Source organism: Rhinolophus hipposideros (assembly GCF_964194185.1).
Source record: "Rhinolophus hipposideros genome assembly, chromosome: 9".
NCBI lineage: Eukaryota > Metazoa > Chordata > Mammalia > Chiroptera > Rhinolophidae > Rhinolophus > Rhinolophus hipposideros.
In genome coordinates, this window is record NC_138055.1 from 9,460,354 (window position 1) to 9,483,850 (window position 23,497).

Genomic DNA, 23,497 nt, shown 5'->3' on the forward strand with positions numbered 1-23,497 from the left:
TCATAGCTATAGGTAAGACTGTATGCTGAGTTCTGCGAATCCTCCTGGTGAATCATTGAACCTGGGGATGGTCTTGGGACCCCTGACACAGGCCCTAATGCTGCAGCCAGGCCCAATGATGTAACTTGCCCAGGGCCACAGTTTGGCATCTGGGACTTTCCTTTGTCTGAAGGGCTGGTTGAATGGTTCAGTTATCATTGCTATCTCATTCTCTAGGACCCAATGCAAATATCATCTCCTCTGTGAAGCCTGTGGTTTCACCTCCTTTCCCTCTGCCTCTGCAGCCCTGGTCATATTTAACAGCTTGTATGCAGGTAGCCTGGGAGGGAGGGATCGTCTCATTGTGGGTAGGAAAGGGTTTGGTAGCATCAATGGCAGAGAAGCCATAAGGATCTGTGTTCAAATCCAGACTCAGCATTTGCTAGTTGCGTGAACTTCTCCCCTTTAAGCCTTGTTTTTTGTCATCTGCAAAATGGGGACACATAAGATTAGGTTTGCTTACACGGAACAGAAAACTCAAATAATGGTTTATAGAAATTAGACCTATATTTGTCTTACAAGAAAGAAAGTAGGAAATACAGGAGTGCCTTCATAGAAGCCTAGTAATCAGGGATCCTGGCTTCTTCTAACTTTCTGTTTCTAGTCTCAAGTTCTCCTCATGGTCCAAAGTGGCTGCCTGATCTCCAGCCATTGTGCCTGAATTTCAGATAGGAAGAAGGATGAAGATGGGAAGAGCTCCCCTTAAAGGGATCTTCCCGAGGCTCTTTCTGGCTTGAAGTCAGCCCTTCTTCCCGAAATGGGGCTCTGCTTCCTCCATGCACACTATATTGAGGTCTGCAGTTGGTGATGGGACAATACACAGCAGTCACAAAATATGGGGTCTGGGTGGTCCCTAAACTAACATCACTACATGTGCTCACTACATGTCAGGCACTGTGTTAAGTGCTTGTACATCATCTCATTTAATCATTTACACAACCCGATGAAGTGTATTATAATCCCTGTTTTATACATGTGGTAATTGAATTCAGAGAGGTTAAGTCACTTACCTAGGTTCACACAGCCAGGAAGAGGCAAAGCTCAGATTCAAGCCCTCCACTCTCTGCCTTCATTCCCACTTTGAACTTGTGCAAGCATCAAACATTTCAGAAGTTCAGCGGCCTGCCCACCCCCAGGGGAGAGATAGGAAATGTCCAGCTCTAGAATCTAACCATAGTAAGATCACACAGGTAGTGCTTCCTACCTGCCCCCAAACTCAGCCTTCCTCACCTGGCCACAGTTGGCTTGAGGGCAAAACAGCTAGAAGGATCTTAGATGTGGTCTAATGCAATGACCTTGCTTACACATGGGGGAACTGAGACTTGGAGAGAGAGAGGACTTAGAGTAAGGGGAAAAACCTGACCTTGAGCCCATTTGAGCTGCATGGTTAGAGTAATCCATCCATCTATCCATCTGTTCAGTTGATGATTATTAGAAGTGTACTATGTGCCATGTGCTGTTCTTGGCACTGGCGCAAGATTGACAATAATCCCAGCGCTCGTGGGGCGCATGGGTGAATCAGCTGAGCTGGGTGGGACACAGCAGGTGGCGGGCAGGGTGTGCGTGTGGAATGATTCATCCCTGAGGTCCGTTCCCTCCATAATTTTCTCTGATTTCTCATTTTTCCTCATGACTTGGAACTGGAGACAGCCTCCAGTCTGGCAGATGGAACATTTGTGCAACTTGGCACTGCTGGGGCTCTGGACTGTGAGACCCGAGCTGTAAGTGGGGCTTCAGAAGCCCAGGGGTTCCCCCAGACCTGTCACTCCTCATCCAGGCCTGGCCACAGACTTCCTGGGAGCACAGAGGGACAGAAGGAAGCAGGGCCCAGGGAGGGTCCATGATTCAGGAAGCCAAAGGCAGGGATGGGTGTCCAGGGCAATGGAGCCTACAGTGATGTTCAAGTTCACATCTAGAAGTTGCCCCAATGAGATATTTGCACACGGAGGCTCATCCCAGCATCACTGATAACTGGGAATTGGGAAAGTCAAAATGCTCATCAGCGACTGAACGGTTAATAAATTATGCTGCATACAGACTATGGGACAATGTGAGTCATTAAAGAGAATAATGAAGATATAGAATTCAAATTCTTTGGTTTTAAGTAAACATAACTCAGTCTAACTTAAACTGGCTCCGTTCCTGGAGAGTCAGGGATGGGGCTGGGGTTGGCCTCGGAGATGTTCTTGTTCTCTCTCTCTGTCTCTATCTCACTCTCATTCTCTCAGTCTGTCTTAGCTGTTTCTTCGTGTGGCTTTAGATGGGTTTTCTCTATAGTGCAGCTAGCCTGTCCACAGGTAGCTCCAGGCTCACATCAAATTACCTTTGACTTCAGAAAGTGGGCCGACCAAAAAAATTCTCAGGGAAAGATTTTGATTGACTAGGCCTGGGTCATGTGCCCATCTCTGGACCAATCACTGCAACAGTATGGGAGGAACACCATAATTGGTCAGGCGTGGGTCCCATGCCCAGCCCCAGTGGTCAGAAGGGAGGTGAGGGGATAGACCACCCCACCAGAACCACCAGGAAAAGGGCAGTTCCTTGAAGGAAGAAAAACTGAGCAGATAAAAACAGATGTTCACTCTTATTATTTTGGGGTAAGCTTTTGTCTTTTCTATTTCTTCTGTTTTTATTATACAGATGACCCTAGACTACATTGATTGATATGAAAAATTATTCTCAACATCGAGCTGAGTGTATGTGTCTATAGCATAGGGGTCAGAGGCAGACTCTGGAGCTAGACTGCCTGGGTTATAATCCCAACATTGCCACTTTCTTATCATGGTCTTGGGCAATTGACATAATCTCCTGGAGCCTCAGTTTCCTCATCTGTAAAATGGGCATAATAACAGTGCCTCCCTCATAGCGTTGCTGTGAGAATTAAACAAGTTAACCCATATCAAACATGTTTGGATGGTGTTTGGCATGGAGTGGCTTTTTGATAAATGTTAGCAATTATAGATGCCTACAGCAGAAGTTATCAACCTGAATTCTCACAGGGGTCAGGCAGGTAAGTAAATGAGGGAAGTGGAGACAAACAGGGAATGGTGGGGACTGTGGCAAAACAGAGAGGCTTGTCCCATATGAAGTGGGCAACTGGTCCTCAGCTTTAGCCGACTATTGCCATGAAGACACAGGAGCCCAGAATGGCCAGAGGTCTGTTTTCCAAGAATAGCTGGATTTATAAATTTTTGTATGATATTAATAATCAATTCATTTTGTTTGTTTTTTTATTGTAAAATGCTGAGCTGGAGAACAAGGTGAAAACTAACAAAATGGGTGGATCGGTGGATCGGCTTCTGGCTCACCCATTTGATGCTTGGGAGGTAAACACACAATGGAAGAACGGTCACCAACACAACAGACCTCGTCTCTGTGCTGTGGGATTTAAGGTGACTTGAACTTTCCTTGTATTTGAATGTTTTATTCAACAACATCAACAACAGAAGAGCTGGCAGGAGCTGTAGGAGGCTGGACGACGAGCACGTGGGAAGAGAAGGTAAAAACGGTAACGGCCAGATAGTTGTGCTTGGTGCAGCCCAGGAAGGGTCTCTCCTCCTAATGGGAACCCGCCTTCATCATGACAGTGCAGTGACGGAGCAGGGGAGGCCCAAAGCTGTATTCTCAATAATGGTGGCCCAGGCCGGTGAAGTCTTCTCTTACTTGAGGAGCCCTGGACATGGGCTCAAATTTCAGTCTTACCTGTGTGGCCTGGGACATGTGACCTTATCCTGTGAATCTGCTTCTTTACCTGCAAAAAGAAGCAAGAATACCTCCTTCTTTCCTCTGTGGGTGAGGGTACCAAAGCACACCTGTGAGTGCCGGAGTCCAGTAGCCAGGGTCACAGATGTGCCGCCCACATCTGAGAATGTCTCCCTTCTGAGAATTTGCCCTTTTGTGCTGGAGACGTGTGTGCTCTCCAGATCACGAGTGCTTTTACCTGAGCATGGGACTTGCGTGGTGGAATTTCAAGGGGAGGGGAGATTTTAAGTGAGAGCTGTCATTTCATGCTGCGTGGGCAGCCAGGAGTTCTTGAGCGCAAACTTTGTGCCAAGCCAGGTGCTGGGTGCTGGGGACAGAAAACTAAACAGCCACTGACAACACTCAGTGATAAACCCGAGGGGGCAGAGGGTCTCTTCACCCATTCAGCGAGGGCTTCGCAGAGCAGGGTGACTACCCGGGGTCTTGGATATTTGCACAAGGAAGGAAAGAATCCTGTTGAAGGTCAAGCAGGAGTCTGTGCTTTGGAGAAGGGGAGGGGGAGGGTGTTCCAGGTTCAAGGAACAGCCTGAGCAAAGGCTCAGAGGCTTGAGATGCAATGCAGGCTGGGACTTGGGATGAATCCAGGCCTGGATCTAGTTCTCCCTCCTCTGCCCCTCCACCTCTTCCTGGGTCTCCACCCTGTACTCTGCTGTTCCCTGACTCCCACTTCCCCTTTCCAACCCAGGCGGCAGTAATTTCGGAACAGCAGTTTCTGCTGGGAACAGGAATACACACTGGCACATCGAGGGCATGTGTACATATCACATGCACGAGGAGGTGGCCCCGGGCTCCCCCTCTCTCCCAAGCTCACTGGAGTAGGGGTCTGGGGGAAGCAGAAGGTCTCCAGGGGGCCCGTGTGGCTCAGTCAGGGGGTGGGGCAGGGCTAAGGTCTGAGACAAGCCAGAGGCAATGCCTCCCTCGTGGTCACCAGATATCTGCGCAATTCCAGGAGGAGTCTCATACCTACTTGACCACATACACCTGGATGGAAGGGATCCCGGGAAACGATGCACCTGGTCTTTGCAGCATCTAAGTGGGAGGTGGAATGAAGGAAGCTGCAGGTAGGAACCGAGGCACAGGCCTATGGGGCCCTGAAGGCAGATTCCCCCCCCCAGGGGCTGAGGGGGAACAGCCAGAGGTACAGGAGGAATCCAGGAGTGGTCAGAGACCCTGGGCGAGGGTCCTGCGAGAGGTGGTCAGCAGGTCCCCTCTGTGGGGGAGGCGGAGGTCTCTGAGCTTCCAGTGCATTAGCAGCCGGGCGCCTGGGGGTGGGAGTTGGTGAGGCAGGGGCATCAGGCAGGGGGAATGAGGAAGTGGAAGCAGTGGGGAAGCAGTATGGCAAGAAGAGAGCAGAGGTGGGGTCCATCTGAGTGGAGGGGCAGGCTGAGGAGGGTGTCTTAAAAAAGAGAGCGACTTGAGTCAAAGCATCGGAGACCCAGGGAATTTGTGACCAGAGAGGGTCGCTGGGAGAAGGAGAGGAGGGCCCAGAGTGGAGGGGCAGCCTGGGAGAAAGGCCCAAGGGCATGTCTGCTCCCCACTTCACAGACCAGGAAACCAAGACTCAGAGGGCTGCCCACAGGCAGGGATTCCGGCCTGGAGCTTGGTTCTGAGTTTCGCATTATTGTGGTTCAGGCTGACTCATCTTTCTGGGACATGAGTGCTTGTTATTTCGGAGGCCACTCCTCTAGAGTTTTGTCAGTCCTTCCAAAGACTGAAATCTGATGCTTCAGTATTTAAACTTGTGTCAGCTTTGGTCTACGGTGGAATTTCATTTTTCGCTCAAAAGTGTCATTACAGAGTTTGAACAAAATAATCTTTTTCTACGTGTTGTCTTGGATACCTCTGGCCCCTTTTCTGTTATTTTGGTCTCATCTCTTCAGCTCCCATGTCCACATTGATGGGCCCTGCGGTGTGTGGGAAGATGAGGGCTACCAGCTGCATGTGCTGGGGTTGCCATGCCATCCGGGATCACCCCCATCCCAGGGCCATGCTGGGGCTCCCTGGGACTTCCTGTTTTGGAAATCAACTGGTTAGAACCATGTCTGTGGGCTAAGAGGGCAGGGCTGGGCCTTTTTAAATGTTCCCCGAGATTGCGGTTTTATTCAGGTGTGGAGAGGCCAACTGAGCAGATAAGTACCACGGAAAAGATAGTCTGTTCCTCACAGTTCGCGAGAGGAGAGGACATGACACGTCACGCAGGGCCACACAGGGGAGCACTAGGGTCTGTCAAGAGGCAGAAGAGTGAGGGTAAAGTGTGGACAAGAGCCTTTACTGTGGTTTTCCAGGGAACGAAGAGGCGAGGCAGGGTAAGCAGCTGAGCAGCTTTCTGATTGGCTCGTTGGAATAATTTGAGGCGGGAGCTCTGGGCCATGGGGGTGGTCCCCAGTTGCCTGGTATGTGGCCCTGGGATGACTAGGGCAGAGGAATATTGCTTCCTGGAGTGTAAAGCCAGACAGAAGAGGCAAGATGGGGGTACGGACCCAGAGTCGGTTGGTTTGCATGTGAAAGGTGTGCTGGCAGGCCAGTCATTGGCCACCTCTAGAAATTAGCTTGCCCTGCGAGGGGCAGCCACTCCCCAGCAGTGAGGCGCCTGATGCCTGAGCATCAAGAATACAGAAAATAAGGAAATATCGTTAATATATGGTTAAATATAGTTAATACGCTGGGTTGGTATGGTTCCCTGTCGTATCCCCGGCGGCTGGAAGAGATTGGCACACAGTAGGTGCTCAATACATGCTTCTTGAAGAAGTAAATATTACACTGTCACATGTGAGACTTGGGCTGTTTGTGAAAGGCTGATGTGTGTCACAGCCAGGGGCACCGGGCTCTTCTTGGTGTCAGCGTGTAGCTTAGTGGATCCTGGTGGGTCACCCTAGCTTTGAACCTCAGTGCCTACACCCATGAGCCATGCCAGCATCCTCCCGGACTCCGCATTCTCATCTGTACAATGGGATACCGCGATGTGTCTCACCAGCTTGTGAAGATCAGAGGGCGTGGTGATGAAGCGTCTGGCCTGGAGAGGGCCTCAGTGGAGCCAGCCACTGCTCCCCTGTCAGTCCCTCCACTGCTTTTCTGGCTTTCAACGTGCTCCAGGGCCCCGGTGGACAGTAGGGCCTTGCTTTATTGTCTGTTTTCCTGAGATTTAAGAAAGATGGTCTTAGGCAGGGGACCCCAAACCTGGATGTGCACCCTCATCACCCAGGGTGACTGTTAAGAGACAAACTGTTAGACTGCCGACTCCCGAGTCCGTTCGCTGATGGAGGGGCCTGAAATCATTATTTTAAACATGTTCTTAGATGCCTGTGCCCTGAGTAAGGGAGATGTTGTCCTGTTTTCTCCATAAAAATGTCAGGATACGCTCTGGGCTTCAGAGCTCTGGGATCAGCCTTTAGCAAAGAAGTTAGTACAAGAAACAAGGAAACGACATCAGTACTTGCTTGCTGTTAGAAGCATGAGGTCACTCAGCACCCCTTACACCAAGGGCACGCAGAGCTTTCTTCTAGCTTGGTGGCAGCGAAATCCAACTCACCAGGGAACTGGCAAGGCTGCACTTTCCTAGTAAGGAGAACTGAATCACTTGCCTTGTTTCTCTTTTTACTTCCGATGCCAGAAAACTTAGGCAAATTTGAAGCTTAATGATTGCAGCCTATCATTTGGCATCTTTGCTTTCTTTTCTCCTTGATCCTGATCTTCTACTTTCATATTCCTAGCTTTTTGTGTGTCTGTGTGCTGATCTGGGAGATACAAAATTTCTCAACAAAAGGAAAGAAGGAAGGAAGAAAGGAAAGAAGCAAAGAAAAAAGGAAGGAAAGAAGGAAGGAAGGAAGGAAGGAAGGAAGGAAGGAAGGAAGGAAGGAAAAATAAAAATCTGAGGCAAAGTATGAGTGCAGTGGACAGGGGAGACCAGACTTAAAGTTTTGGCCACCAGCCTGCTGTGTGCCCTTGGACCACTCACTCTCACTCTCTGATTCCCTCCAACCTCCTGACCACTCCTCGGTCTCCTCTGCGAGCTCCCCTTTCTCTTCTGTCCTGAAATGTTCATTCAATACATACTTATGAGGCGCCTCCCTGTTCTGCTGTTCCAAAAACTTCTTAGTGGATTAAACAACATGTATTTTGCTCACAGATCTGAAATCCAGGCAAGGCTCAGTGGGGACAGCTGGCCTCTGCTCCACTTGGTGTCAACTGGGGTGGCTCAAGGCAGGGCCTGGAATATCTGCAGGCTCACTCTCTCACATGGCTGGTGGCCGGTCTGGGAGGACTCTAACAGCTGGGGCTCCTCAGGCAGCTCGCTCTTGCTCTGTGTGACCTCTCTACCTGGTTCTTCCAGCATGGTGGCTCCAGGGTAGCGGCTAGCCTTGGAAACCAAGGTACACGTCCTGAGAGAGATCCAGGTGGAAACTGTGTCACCTTTTGTGACTTGGCCTCAGAAGTCTCTCAGTGTCACTTCTCCCACAGTCACAGGTCACACTGTAAGAAGAGCATGTGGGATGGCAGATGTTGATGCTGCCATCTTTGGAAAATACCTCCTGCCTCTGTCCCTCAATGCCAAGGAACGTGCCAGGCCCCGGGGACACGGACATAGTGGTGTGTAGGACACGGGTTCCCTCAGGGGCTATCACGGAACCTCTTTCTTTATCATTCAGAGGCCTACATCCCCACACTGATGCCCCCACATCCTTCTTCTGCCCCGTGTTCTCTGCTGACTCCTGACCTACATTTACAGTTTCCTACTGAGAGCACGTGAATGTCTCTGTAGCTCTCAGCTCAGTGGGTTCCAAACTGGCCTCTCATTTCTCTCCTGTGTCCTCCAGCTCAGCAAATGCAGCCCTGTCTCCCCAATCACCCAAGAGGGGCCCTGGGGACCAATGTGGACTCCTCTCTCCTCCCTGCCTAGATAATTACTGTCTCCTAGTGTGTGATGTTTCAAATGACTCTCCAAACCATGGAATCCTCAGGCACCCTTGCTGCCACCTCCCTATTTGGGCCACCATCATCTTTCCTCTTGTGACAGCCCCTGTTGGTCCTTTGACCTTCAGCTTTGCTCCCTTTCCACTCAGACTCTTTCCCCTCATAGTCCAGACAGATTTTTCTAAGAAGTGAATCTGATCACTCTACTCTTCTGCTTAAAAACCTTCAGTGGCTCCCCATTGCCTTCAGGAAGGCATTGAGATTCCGTAACATGACTCACGCGGCCCTCTGGAACCTGCCTGCTGACTGCTGCTCTAGCCCTTTTCTCCCTCCCACTCTATGTTACAGCTCTATGGGCCGTCTTTCTTTATGTTGATCAGACCATGTTCTCTCATGCCCCAGGGCCTTTGCACATGCCACTCCTTCTACCTGAAGTGCTCTTTCTCCTTTTCATCTCTAGCCAACTCCTGTTCAGGCTTCAGGTCTTGGCTTAATCTGTTTTCTCTGGGCAGTTTTTCCTAACCCACGTACTCGGTATACCTTACCAGAATCCTAGATCACCTTCATTGCTTATTGAATATTTGTTTTCATGTTTTTGGATGATAAACTCTATGAAGGATGGGGCCAGGTCTATTTGGTTAGCCTCAGGCACATGGTGATGCTAAGTAAGTATTTGTTGAATAAATAAATGGCTGGGGTGGGGGACAGGGTTTGACCAAACTGGCTCTGAGGACCTTTTGACCCCAGACTTTCTATGCCCTACAACAGTAAAGTTCTGTCTAACCAAAAGGCAGATAACCAGCAGGTTCAGAATTTGGCATCTCTTCCCCACCCAGTAACCAGTTTCGGAGGTGGTAACATTCCCAACCTGACCTGGGATAAAATGAGAGCTGAGGCCATCAGCCACTGTTACCCATTTTCTAGTGTTAAGCTCAGGTTTCTCACCCTTACTCTGAGATTGGTCATCCCCATACACAGAGCACATGGCAACTCTGTTAACCAGAACCTTCTGTTATCCAAAAGCTGGGTTCCTTGGCCAGCCTGCTCCATGGAGTCGTGTCCAGGGATGGCGAAAGAGACCAGCTTGTCACTGCAATGAGCTTGCAGTCCCCGAACCCTGGAGCGTTCTTCTGGAAGGGCTCATAGAGTGTCCGAGATCTCTCCCCTTATGGTTACAGGAGAGAAAACCAGGGTGGGATGGGGGTAGGGAGGTGTTCCCAAGCACCCCGAGTCCTGGTTTTCATTCTCTCCCTCTCTTTTTTGTTTTGAAATAAATTTTATTAGGGAATATTGGGGAACAGTGTGTTCCAGGGCCCATCAGCTCCAAGTAGTTGTCCTTCAATCTGGTTGTGGAGGGCGCAGCTCAGCTCCAAGTCCAGTCGCCATTTTCAATCTTTAGTTGCAGGGGGCACAGCCCACCATCCCATGTGGGAATTGAACTGGCAACCTCGTTGTTGAGAGCTTGTGCTCTAACCAACTGAGCCATCTGGCCACCCCTCATTCTCTTTTCCTACTGTCCTTTCTATTCTTCCACTCGCCCTGAGGCTTTGCCATTCTGCCCATGCCAGGCTGTCAGCATGCTGGGGAGGAGGCCACATCTGGTTCTCTGCCCAACCCCAGGCCCGCAAAGCCCTGAAATAGACCTGGCACAGACAGGGGTGCAGTTTGCCCCAAGTCAGCATTAGGGGGGAGGGACAAAGGGCTCCTGACTCCCACCTGCTAGAGTTTCCTCTCCGGGCCTGACTGAGTCTGTCAGACCAAGGGGCCTCAGGTGGGAGTCACATGGGGTGGGCTAAGAACATGGAAGGTACAGAGAGCCTGGGGCTTGGGCTCAGGCAGGCTCCGGCTTCCCCCACTGCCTCTGTCCCTCCCTGTTGTGTGACGGAGCTCAAGTACTCAGCCACTCTGGGCCTTGGTCTCCAACTTTACAAAAGGGGACTGGAGGCTCATTTCTTCCTGAGACCTGCCTAGAATGCTCTCTGTGAGGCCCAGGGACCATGGAGACAGAAATAGAAGTGCAGACCTTTAGAGAGTTGCTTCCTCTCGCAGCCAGCTGCTGCCCACAGGGACTTTCCCTTTCTGGGCCTTGGTTTCCTTTTCTGCAAAAAATGGGATAATGACGGATGTGAGGGGTTTCCTGATCAAATCCATGTAAAGCAGCTGGCACAGACCTCGGCCACAGTCAAGGCTCAGAATCCCTCTGGCTGAGGAGGAGGGCTCCATCGGGGAAGACAGGGAGGCCCAGGATGGCTTGGCCCCTTTCCTCACCCCCTTCCAGCGTTTCCAGAGACCAAAGCAGCCCGCGGGCTCCGCCCTGTGGTGGCCTGAGGGGACGCTGCTTATAGAAGCCACAACTTAAGGCTCCCCTGTGTACTGGGGTCCTCAAAGGGCCCTTCACCAGGACACTGAGGGATCTGTGGGTGGTGATTGTAGCCGGGGACAGGGCCGGATGCTGGGAAGAGCTTGGCAGCTCTGCCTCCCTGTCTTCTTTCTTATTCTATCACGTCCTTCCTGACTCTCAGGTTGGGGTGGGGTGGTGATGAACGGTGGGGTGGGTGCAATGGGTGGGTTGGTAGGGAGGTGCTGGGGTGGTAGGTGGGGCCTGGACCAGGGTGAGGCGGATGAGATCATGCAAGTGTTGGATTAGATCTGAGCTTCATTTAAATTTAAATAAGTAAATCTAACTTTTTGATATTTCGTTCATCGTGGTGTTTTGCATTAATTTTGACTTATAAAGATATCACATAAAGTATTAGGTGTCTTGATTAGTGAATTTTGGGCCTCCCCTTAGATTCTGTGCCTGCGGCGAGGTAAGTGCCTCACTTGCCTCACCCTAGCCCAGCCCTGTTTGGGAAGTAGGTAGGGAGTAGCTGGGCTACAGCTGGAGTACATGGAAAGCCCCTCAAGGAACCCTCCTGACTCCACCCAGTGACTGTTCATTTGTCCATCCTCCCAACCTGCCTCCATCTTCCACTCTCCATTCTTCCATCTATCCTCCCTACCACGAGCCCATCTGCCCATAGTGTTATGGACTTGCATTCTGCACTTGGATAGCCTGAGTTTGCATCCTGGCTGCCCATCCTGGGTGACCGATGACGTCCACTCAGCATCCATACTTTCCATTTGGTACGCTTCCACATTTTAAAGTTATTCATATAATACTTGAACACATTGTTTAGAAAATATTTACTGATCTCTAATCTCCACACATTCAGCGACATAGATCTGAAGAACTAAGGCCCAGAGGGTAAAGTGTTTTGTCCAGGGTCCCAAGGTCTATGAGTGGTAGGGATGTGAGGCCCGGTGAGTCACAAGGCCGGCCATGTCCATCTTTCCACATCACTGCCTTTCCACAGGGTGAAGTGACGTTGGCCTGGGCTGCCTCCTCCCGACACCTTGCTGAACGAGGCAGCAAACCCCTGCCTGTTGAAGCCCCTGCTGCTGGGTTTCTCCTACCTGCAGTGAAGTGGAGTCCACTGACACACAGAGCCAGGCAAAAGAGCCCAAACCAATGCAAGAGGCGTGTTTAAGAGGTGCTTGAAATGGGAGGGAGAGGCCACCAGGTAAGTGATGCGGAGAGACTGGGAGAATGGGCCTGTGATGGAGCCACGGGTCAGCTCACTTAGCTTCCATTCCATCCTCCCTCTGCTGTGCTTCCTTGGACACTGGAGCCTGGAAAGCTAAAAATACCATTTCTCCCAGATCTGGTTCTGGATGCAAATTGGATTCTGCCTGTGAGAACTGCTCATGTGAGGTTTGGAAGGTGGCTCTCTTCTTGCTGCTCCGGGGGGGTGGGGGGGTGGGTGTTAAGAGCAGCTAGCTGCAGCAGGGGAAGCAGTGGCTGGACTCTGTGTCATAGAATCCAGGCACCTGCTTTCTAAGGGGCGAGGGACAGTTGCAGTGGTGGCTATGGCTTTCTGAGCCCTGGTGGCAGCCACAGAGGTGTGTTTGGGGCTGGCCTCTGCGTCTTCACGGTCCTGACTGTAGCCTTAGCAGCAGTTCCTTCGGTCAGTTCTGCGGCGTTCTGGGGTCTCAGTCACTCAGCATGTACTTCCTAGGATTTTGTAAGCGCCGAATTCCCCATGTTAAATCCCTTTCTGCTTAAGGTACCTAGAGAGGGTATTACTTCCTACACGGAAGCATGCCTGACACAGGATCAAGATGGCCTTTGGATTTGGGGATCTGGAAGTCACAAGTGACCTTTGAGAGAGTTGTTTCAGTGGAGTGGTGGGGAGGGCCCATCGATTTTGGAGCCTTATTGGCACCCTCTCCCTCTAAGAACTTGACCTAATTCACTCATAGAAGTGGGCTGAGTGCCAGAACTAGATTATACAGATTTAGCTCCCAAATGTATCTTTAGCTCTCTGGGGTCCCCGGTCCCCAGCCCTTCTTGGATCAGTCTCTGGATGACCCATCTTTGTGTATTGATGTCTGGCTCTGGTCTTGCCATGAAGGAAACCAGATTGCAGCAGGTAAGGGGTTTCCTGGGAGGCAAGGGTGAGGCGAGGGCACGGGCTGGGAGGGGAGGATGGGTGAGTGGCACTGGGGTAACACAGAGACCAAGTCCTGGGCTGTTTCTTTGCAAGATGTGCGAGACTCAATGTGGGAAGGAGTCGATGTGAGAAAGAAGATACCTGAGAAAGCAGAACAAAGTGCTAGAGAAGGGGAGCAGGATAGAAGAGGTAAAGGGAAAAGCCAGCCCCATGACCACAGTAACCCCGACATTACCGAGTGTTTGCCTCTTTCCGGTCATATTCCTGGTCCGTTACACACATCACTTGGTGCTCACCGCTCTCCAGTGAGAAGGTAAAGCTGCTTGCCGAGGCCACATGGCCAGCTAGTGGAGGAGGCACGGTGTGAGCACACAGTTGACTACAGGGTTCATGAGTGGGAGAGGAAGGAAGTTGGAAGAGGACCTGAGCCATCTCTAGACAGGTCTGGGTGGAAGGGAAGCTGAGGTCATCTTTTGAAGGACAGGGTTGGTGGTTCCAGAATGGTGATGGCAGCGGGAAGGAGAGTGTTGAAAAAGCGCCCTCTAGGGGTCAGCAAGGGGATGGCTGAGATCTCAGGCCTTGCTGAGCAGAAGGTGGAATTCACAGAAATGGACAGGGTGGGGCTGGAAGTCTAGGTCCCAAAGAAGAAAGGAATTAAGAGTGCTTTGATTAACCTGTGCAGGAAGAGTGATCTGAGAATGTGCTGCTGGTTGGGGGTGCAGAGGGAGGGAGGGGATGGGGGTGCCTGAGCACAGGGCCAAAGCGAGTGCAATGAAGCTGGGTAAGGGGTGGGGCTGAGAGCAGGGCCAGGAAAACCTGGAAAGGGAACAGATATGACCCCAGATATGCGGTAGGAAGGGGTTTCCCTGTCCCCTGTCCCTCCTCCCAGTTCCTGAGGCAGTCCTTACCCGGTGACCTCCTGCCACTTTAAATCTCGTCTACATCTGGACAACTCCATGCTTATGTCTCTACCCTAGGTCCTTCCCTTTCCTCCACACTCACCATCTAACCAAACACTTGACATCCCTATGTCCAAAAGGCTTCTCAATGGAAATGTCCAGAACCGAAGCCTCAGTTTCCAACTGTGTAAACCCTCTCCTGCAGTCACCCACTTCCTGCCATCTCCCAAGTTGTTAGGAATGAAACTGGCCCTATATTTGACTCCATTAGCAAATCCTGCAGAAACTACAAAGTAGATCCTGGATCCAGCCACTTCTCACATCCTCCACCATCACCTCTCTGGTCTAAACCTCTGTCCCTTTCCCCTGGACACCTCAGTGACAGCAGGGTTCCCAGACTCTGCCTTTGTCCCACTACTGCCTATTATTCCTTGCATGGCCATCAGAGGGCACCTTCTAGATTTGGATCTTGTAGTTTCCCTGCTCACAGATGATGCAAAGTCTTACTGGTGCCCCCAGGCCCTCCCAGCCACTCTGCCTTGGGCACGTCATTCAAGCCCCATGGGCCTCTTGCTGCCCCTGAAAGCACTCTGAGCTCCTTCCCACCTTTGCCCTTGGGGGGTCCCTCCACCTGCAGTGCTCTTCTCGTCTTTGCAGAGGCAGTCTGGTTTCTAAATCAACATTCTCCATCATTCTCCATCATTCTCTTGTCCTCAACCTCCTTTGTTATTTTTTTGTGGTACTTTGCACCACCTGTATTATCATTCTATTTATTATCTTGTTTATTGTCTGTGTCCTTGTTGAAACGGATGTGAGCTCTCTGGGGGCAGGAACTTCGCTTGGTCCACCACTTGGTCCACTGTCATTTCCCCAGGGCCGAGCGCCCAGGACCAGCTTATTAAATATGTGTTGAGTGATGAATAGTGCATGCCAGCCTAACACGGCATAAGGGATTTTCAGGTAGGAGGCCATCCTCCCCATACCCCAGCCAAGCCCCACTGAAGGTGTCTTCCCCTGCTCAGCATCAGAAGCCCCTGGCCCAGCCAACACTGGAGAAGGCAGAGCCAGAGGACGGACACCCATGGCCAGGGCACAAGGAGAAAGGCAGGAGCGAAGGGGTTAAATGGCCTGGAGTCGGGTGGGGTTATGGAAGAGGGAGGGGATGTTGAGAGTCAAAACACAAGATCCACCCAGTGGAGAAGATGGGGGAATGCACTGGGTGGAGTGGGGAAGCTGCCCTGTGCTCCCCACCTGTCTGGCTAGAGCAAAGGCATGTACACACCTTGGCTTGTTCTGTGCAGTTCGTGTGCGTGCCTGAAGGCTGATGGGCAGGCTGTGGTTGGATCTCTGCTCCTTCCCTTCCATGATAAGGATAGGGCTGGAATAACAAGTGGGAAGGTGAGCGGAGAGTTCTGGGGCTCCAGGGGGAACACCCAATACTCAATCTTGGAGGAAAAATGGGATCTGGTCAGGCAGTAGGGAGGATGGCGACTTCTGTGTTGAGGGAATGGCAGATACAAGAACATATTAAGTGTGGCTTTTGAAGACCTTCCAGGGCTCTGGCCCAGAGGTGGGAGAAGGAAGCAAGAGATGCAGTGGGGAGGGTGGAGAGGGAAGAGCCCTGAATGAGAGGGGGCCTTATCCCAGGGTAAACAGGATCCCACTCACACTTGGAAAAGCTCACAGCCCTCCTTCCCCAGCACTGACACTTGCATACTGTACATTCTGGGGGAGAAATGGTGAGTTCTGAACCAAAACTGTGAGGTGGAAAGTGAGAGAAGGAGGTAAGCTCGAGAAATAATGAGGGAGAAACCATGGTGCCTGGGGGGTAACTGCATGCTGGGACTGAACAGGGAAAATGCCTGGAATGCTGCCCCATCCAGGAGTAACTTTCAATACAGTTGTGCATTTAGTATGAAATAAAGGTAGCTTCTCAGCCAGGGGGGAGAGAATACAGTATTAGGGCAAATGGTGTTAGTCGCTGGGTCGCCATTTGGAAAATAATAAAGTAAGACCTGTACCTCACCTTGTGCAAAGGGGGTCAGATGAGAGGTATCATATATCAAATGTAAAAAATTACACCATAACACTACAAGGAGAAAACATAGAAGAATGCTTTAAAAATGTGATTTCAGAGTGGCGGAGGCCTAAGAATCACAAAGAGGCTCGTAACCATAAAAGAAAAGACATGAACTAAACGACATAAATATGAAAAAGTCTGCATGGCTCAGGCCACTCTTAGTCAAGCCATTGACAATCTGGGGAACCGTGTTTGTAACTTGCGTGACATTCAAAAAGCTTATTTCCCTAATATGGAAATCAATGAACAAGAGCAGCACCAAATAAGAAAATGGGCAAAGGGTGAAAACACAATTCACAGAAAAGGGAAATTCAGATGGCTTTTAGCTCTCTGAAAAAAAGTGCTCACTCATACTAAAAGAAATGCAAATCAAAACTCCATTGCCGTATCACTTTTTTGCTTACTGGAATATCAAAAATAAAAAAGTTGTCTAAAAGACTGTGTTGGTAAAAAGGTGGGACATGAGCTTTCATGCATTGTTGGTGGGAGGATAAATGGTGCAGCCGCCATGGAGGGTTTTGGGCACAAATGTCTCACCCTATTACCCAGAAACCCTCCCAAAGGGAGGCAGCCTTCAGATACTCACCCCTGGGAAAAACAGTGTGTGTACCCCGTTACTCATGGCTGTGCAGTTGGAGTAGCAAAGGTGGGGGAGCACCTAACCTTTTCTTCAGTAGGAACTAATCAGATGAATTCTCAAAGGCCCAGACAATGGATTTCTGCTCAGCAGCAAAGATGAATAAGGAAGCTCTGTTTGAATGAGTAAACTTCAAGGTAAATAGTAAATGAAAACCAGTGCCGGGCAGGTCACCTGGCATTGTGTGCTCCCTTTTGGGGTGAGAGAAAGGAAACAAAGAATTCTTTCTTCTGCTGGAATATCTATGAAGGGACTCAAGAAACTGGCAAAGGAGATGGCCTCGTAGGAGGGGCCTGGGTGGCTGGGAGATGGGCTGGTAGGCGGACTTGTCATGACAGGCTCTTTTGTATGTTTTGAATTTTGGACCATGTGAATGTATTCTTCGTTCCAAGGTAATACGAAAATACTAAAATGTAACAAAAAACTCTTAAAAAATGTTTGCTGTCTAGATCCCCGTTTAGAGGAGTGGGATGGTTGTATCGTATTAGGATGGGAGGTGGGGAAGACAGTTGGTTTCAAGGGGCCAATGGGTGTTCGGGGTGGGGTAGGGGCATCTCTAGCAGGACTCAGGGATAGCGATGGGAGCCACGGTTGGCTGAGATGGCCCCCGAGCGTGTAAAGGGAAAGGCCAAGACCGTGTCCGAGGAGCAGGTGTATGAAGGAGAGGAAGAAGAAGGTGTGCCTGCGTGGGGATCGGGAGGAGCAGCTCTTGTCAACCTGTCATTCAGAGGGTGGCCTGTGGGGGCTGCGAGGAGAGCTCCCTGAGGTCTGAAAGTGGGGGCAATGGGTGCCTTGTTGTGCTTGGTTTCTGGGTAGGTCTGGGGCACAGAAGCTGATCCAGGGACAGAAGGAGAGCCCCTGATGAAGACAGGGATGGGCACTCTACATCCAGGGCTCCCTGGGGATCTCCAAGGGGAAAATCCCCTCCCTGAGCCCTGAATTTGCCCCATGGAGCTTTTGGGCCCGAGTTTGCTCCTCTTGCAGGAATGAGGGAGGTGACTGAAATGAAGTGTGGCCTGAGGCCATCAGTCCAGGGTAGGGAATAATCATCAAGGGCTGTCTGAATCAGCCCCCCAGGAATTTGTCCCCAGAGCCTAGTCACTCTGGGAAGACCCTGCCAGGCTGGGGACCAGACTGCAGCCACTGAGGAGTGCCTGGAACTGACCACTCCTCTTCTGATACCTCTCTTGGTTGTGACACTGAGCATGGGACTGACCCAAAGCAGAGTGAAACTCTGCCCAAACTGGCTCCCAATCCACCTTCCCAGGGGCCTGCCAGAGACCCTGAGAGCACCCCCACACCCAGGGACTTTTTTTTTTTTTCAAAAACCTCTTGTTTCTATAACAATTTATTAAGTGTCAGCTCTTTGCCAAATCTTAGAATATAGAAAGGACGTAAAAAACATTGGCTGCTGTTTTAATAAAACGTTAAAATTTTTAGGAGGCTATAATAATTCTAAAGTTGTACCCTTTTAATGATAGAGCTTAAAGATTTATAAAGCAAAAATTAGAAGTGACTGAATTACAAGGAGAATTGACAAATTCACCACCATAATGGGAGAGTTAACAAACCTTTCTCAGTAGCTTATAGAGCAAGTGAGACAAATGAAAACCATTTGTAATGATATAAAAAATTTGAGCAGAGTTAACATCTTTGATTTTATTAGACATTTATGGAACACTGGCTATCTGCACATTTATGAAAAAATGAACCCCATACTAGGTCATACATAAAACAAGTCTCAACAAATTTAGAGGAATCAGGCCAAGTTTTCTGACCACAATATCATTAAAAAAACAGTAAAAAGATAACAAGCCCATTTCCCAACATTTGAAAGTAATAACACACTTTCAAATAACTCATTGATCAAAAAAATAATAATGAAAATTTAAAATACTTAGAATGAAAACATAATAAAATATTGCATATCAAAATTGTAAGTTGTGGTGAATTTTATGTAATGTATATTTTGCCACAATTTTATAAAAGCTATAGGTTACAACTAAAGTAGTATTTGAGGAAAATTAATAGTCTTAAAACAAGGTTGAAAATTCATAAAGCTTAAGTATTCAAAACTGAGAAATAAAGTAAGAACAATAGAAGAAACCCAAAGAAAAAAGAAAACAGGAAATAATAAAGATAAGAACAGAATTTAAATAAATGGAAAAAACTGTATAGTAGAAAGGATTAACAAGGCCAAAAGTTGGTTCTTTGAAAAGATTATTATAATTAACAAGTTTGGGAAACATTTAAAAACAAATGTTGGAGGCAAAAATAATTAATATAGGATGAAAAGGAGGAATATAACAAATTAAAAAAGGAGAAATTAAAAAAGATGTATGATAATACTATGAATAGTTTTATATCAATGAATTAAAAAACCCAAGCAAAATAGAAAAAAATATAAAATATTTCTAGAAAAATAATGGCTAAGAAGTAATAGAAATTCCAGGGGGTTATATATCCATTAAAGAAGTTAAACTAGTAGTTTAAAATCTACCTCTCCCTCCTTTCACATAATTCCAAAACCAGGCCCAGACGACTTTTTAAATGTTATAAAATACTCAAGGAAGAGATAATTCTATATTATTCAAGAGATAATATTGCCAAGTCTTTTAATGAAACTAGTATAACCTTGATACCTACCCGCCCTCCAAAAGAAAGAAAAAAAGGAAAGAAAGAAAGGAAAATTACTGGCCGGTCTCACCGATGACCAGGGAAACTCCACCCCCACCCCACCCCCTATTTTGGCAATTTGAAGCCAGCAGTATATGAAAAGCTACCATGATGACTGCATTCATTAGGGCAGAATCTACGTTGTTATAACAGAAAGACCCCCTAACACAGTGTCTTCAAGAAGACAAAGTATATGTCTCTCTACCATCCAGAGGGGAGTGGTCCTGACCTTCCACCCCCCCACCCCCTCCCCAACACCCAGGATTTCTATTTCCTGGCTAGTAGGGAGAGGGGGAAATGACGCACAGGATAAATGGCTTCGCATTCAAGGAGATGATATGCACATATCACTTCCATTCACCCCCTTTCTCCCAAACTTAGTCATATGGCCACACCCTGCTGTAAGGGATACAGAAATGTGGTGGTTAGTTGGAGGAGCTGGCTGGCTACAAGTCTCGGAGCTCTGTTATAAAAGAAGCGGAGAATGGCTACAGAGGGTTAGTCAGTAGCATTGCGCGGAGTGACTAAGGTAGGTTTCTGCAGGAATGCACGATATTAGAAAATGTGTTAACCTTATTCACAACATTTCCAGGGACATAGAAAAACTTATAAAATCAAACACTTATGATAAAAATAAAAGCAAATCTGTGGTTACTAAGAATAGTGGGGAAACTTTTTAACTGATAATAATATCTGCCAAAGCCTACGTCGTGTTCAATGCTAGAATACAGGCACACTCTTTTTTATTTATGTTTTTTTAGCTTTGAAAGCTACATTTAAAAAAAATTTATCTTTTTAGTTTCAGGTGTACAATGTAATAGTTCGACATTTATACCCCTCACAAAGTGATACCCCCCCCCAATCTACTACCTCTCTGACATTAAATACAGCTGTTACAATTCCATTGACTGTATTCCCTATGCTGTTCTCCACATCCTGTATTTGACATCCCATATTATTCAGCTTCAGGTGTGTAGCACAGTGGTCAGGCATCTACACAGTCTATGTATGAATTGGTCTCCCTAATAAATCCAGTGCCCATCTGGCACCCTACATGGTCTTTACAACATTATTGATTATATTGATTATGTTCCCCAAACTGTATTTCATATCCCCGTGCAGACACACTCTTTTTAAAATCGGTAATAAGACTAAGATGCCTACCATCACTGATTCTATTCAAGTCAGCAGTAAAGGCTCCAGACAATCCAAAAAATTGAAGTTATAAAAATCAGGAAGGAGGAAATAAAACTGTCATTTTCCACAAATGATCAGACTGTCGACAAAGACAGTCTCAGACTTGTTAGTAGCAAAATCTCTAGATAAATTATGATAATTTCCACCTGAGTTGCCATATGTATGTAAGTCCAATATGCAAAATTTGACATTTTTCCCACATGTAAGCAACAAACAGAAAATGCAATTTTAAAAAGCATTTGTTACAATGACACTGAATGTAATATGGGATCACACAATAAATCTAATGAAAAAATGTGCATGACCTTCCTGGGGGGAAATTATAAAACTTGATTGAAAGATATAAAGAAGAAATAGAACATATTAATGGGTAGGAAGACTGAATTTACAAAGATGTCAGTTCTCTTCAAATTCCTCTATAAATTGAACAGAATTCTAATCAGAATCCTGGCATCGTTTTTCTTGGAACTTGACAAGCTTATTCTAAAATTTATATGAAAGAGCAAAGGGTCGGCGATAACTGTAAGAATTTTGAAAACGTTTGAGAGAGGAGACTTTTCCCTGCTGGATATAAAGACCTGACACAGAATTTTGGTAATTAAGGCAGTATTGTTCTGGCTCCAGGGCAGTCAAACAGACCAATAGACAGAGAAGCTAGGAATAGACTCACACACAGAGACCCTGGCCATGCGACAGGCAGCTCGAGAAAGGGCAGGCAGAGCTCCTCAATAAATGATGCCACAGCCATTGGTTATGGAGACGATGTCATTAAATGTACATCCCACAGCATTTAAAGAAGTCTGTATCTCCCCATACCCTAAAATCCATCTGAAGTATGTTAAGATCTCATTCTGAAAAGCAAAACTTGCAAAGCTTTGGAAGAAAATGTAGGAGCACATCTTTATGAAATTGGAAGTAGGAAAGGACTTCTTAGGCAAGACTCACTCCAAAAGCACAAGTCATTAGGGAAGAAATTTAAATTAGACATTCAAATAAAAGTGCTGTTTATTAAAAGTCACAGATGATCAAAAGATATCCCAAAGACTGGAAAAAAGATTTGCAGAGCAGGCACCAATTTAAGTTTGGAAATCAGAATATATAAAGAACTTCCCCAAATAAACATAAAAGAACAGGGAAATGGACAAAAGATATGAAAAGACATTTTATGGAACAGGAAACCCAAATGTCCAATAAATACTTGCAAAGACGCTCAACATCACTAGAAATCAGTCATGTAAATTAAAACCACAATGGGATGTCAATTCACACCCATGAGGTTGGCCAAAGTATAAACCCTCACACGACCGAGTGTGGGCGAGGGTGAGGACCAGGAGAACCCCACTGCCGATGGTTCTTCCAACCCCCTTTTGGAGAAACCTCACACACCAGCTCCAGGACGCCACGAGTGTTCATGGCAGAACTGTTTGCAAAGCAAAGATGGCCAGCCTCCTACATATCCATTAACAGGAGATTAGATAAATACATTTTTGATAACATTCATATCATGGAATATTACACCCCAACAAAAATCACTAAACTACTGTGTTTCCCCGAAAATAAGACCTAATTGGAAAATAAGCCCTAGCATGATTTTTCAGGATGACAGCCCCTGAACTAATGCATCTTTTGGAGCAAAAATTAATATAAGATCCGGTCTTATTTTCGGGGAAACAAGGTAGAGATATAAGTTAAACATTTATCGGCACGTTGCTGGGTGGAGGTTGTGCCTCCCGAATTCTAAGGCCTGAGGTGGGGAGGAGGAAGCCGAGTGGCCCTAGGACAAGAACTAGGACCTCTGTGGGGACAGTCTAGGGAGGTGGATTTGGGCTGAGATGAGGAAGGGTTTTCTAACAAGTTCACTGTCCAAGGATGGAAGGGTCTGTCTCCTAAGGGAATGAGTTCCTCATTATGTAAACAGGGGCTGGGCGGCTACTTCGTGGGCAGTGAACCAAGCATTGGATTCCAGTGGCCGCAGGGCAGGCTGGTTCAAGATGGCCTTTATGGTCCCTCTACGCATGCCCAGGGGCCCCGTGGTTCTGTGATTCAGTGAGTTGGCCAAGTGTGGTTAAAAGAGGACAGGACTGAATGAAGAAGCACGCTGTGACTCATTCCCCTTGATGGATCACAGCTTACTAATGAGAGGGATGTGTGTGCCTGGCACATGCAACAACATGGATGAATCTCAAAAACACATTGAGGGAAAGAAACCATGTGCAAGAAGCCACATACTATGTGATTCCGTTTATGTAAAATTCTAGAAAATGCAAAGTAATCTATCATGACAGAAGGCAGGTCAGAGCTTCTGTATGTGGTGGGGGTGGGGGAATGGACTGCACGGAATGGGGGGGTGAGAGGAAACTTTCCACGGGGATGGAAATGTCCTGTGATCTTCTGTATCTTGGTTGTGGTTGAGGTTTCATGGGTGTGTATCTCTGTCAAAACGAATGGAATTGTACACTGTTCTATTCTTCCGGGTTTTGTATCCACTGCAGTACCAAGCCCAGAGCTAGATATTCAAACAGTGTCCAATCGATGCATGCGGAATGAAGGAGAGAGTCAGATGGCCCTACGTCGGGGAGACGATTTCGCTTGGGCTTTTTTGGAGAGGTGATTGTCTCAGGATAGAGGGCAGGTGCAATTTTAGGGCTGCTATGGCCAGGTGTGGTTGGGCAGGTTGTTTACTGTATAAGGGAGCCCCACCCTGGGGGCGAATGGGGGTAAAACCCAGTTTGTACTCCCTTTCCAAGTCATGTACTCATTGGCTGTGACTTCCCAAGAGGTGATCATTCTTTTATCTTTTCTT

The 23,497-nt window shown here is 48.0% G+C and overlaps 1 protein-coding gene across 1 annotated transcript in view; it reads left to right on the forward strand.

The window, feature by feature from the left end:
* The first annotated feature begins 4,532 nt into the window (after window positions 1-4,532).
* The window catches only part of RAC2 (Rac family small GTPase 2), a 36,503-nt gene continuing 17,538 nt past the window's right edge, over window positions 4,533-23,497 (forward strand). The window contains exon 1 of the mRNA XM_081059295.1: window positions 4,533-4,862. Coding sequence (XP_080915421.1) covers window positions 4,711-4,862 — 152 coding nt within the window. The 5' untranslated portion in view covers window positions 4,533-4,710. The remainder of the gene's footprint in view (window positions 4,863-23,497) is intronic.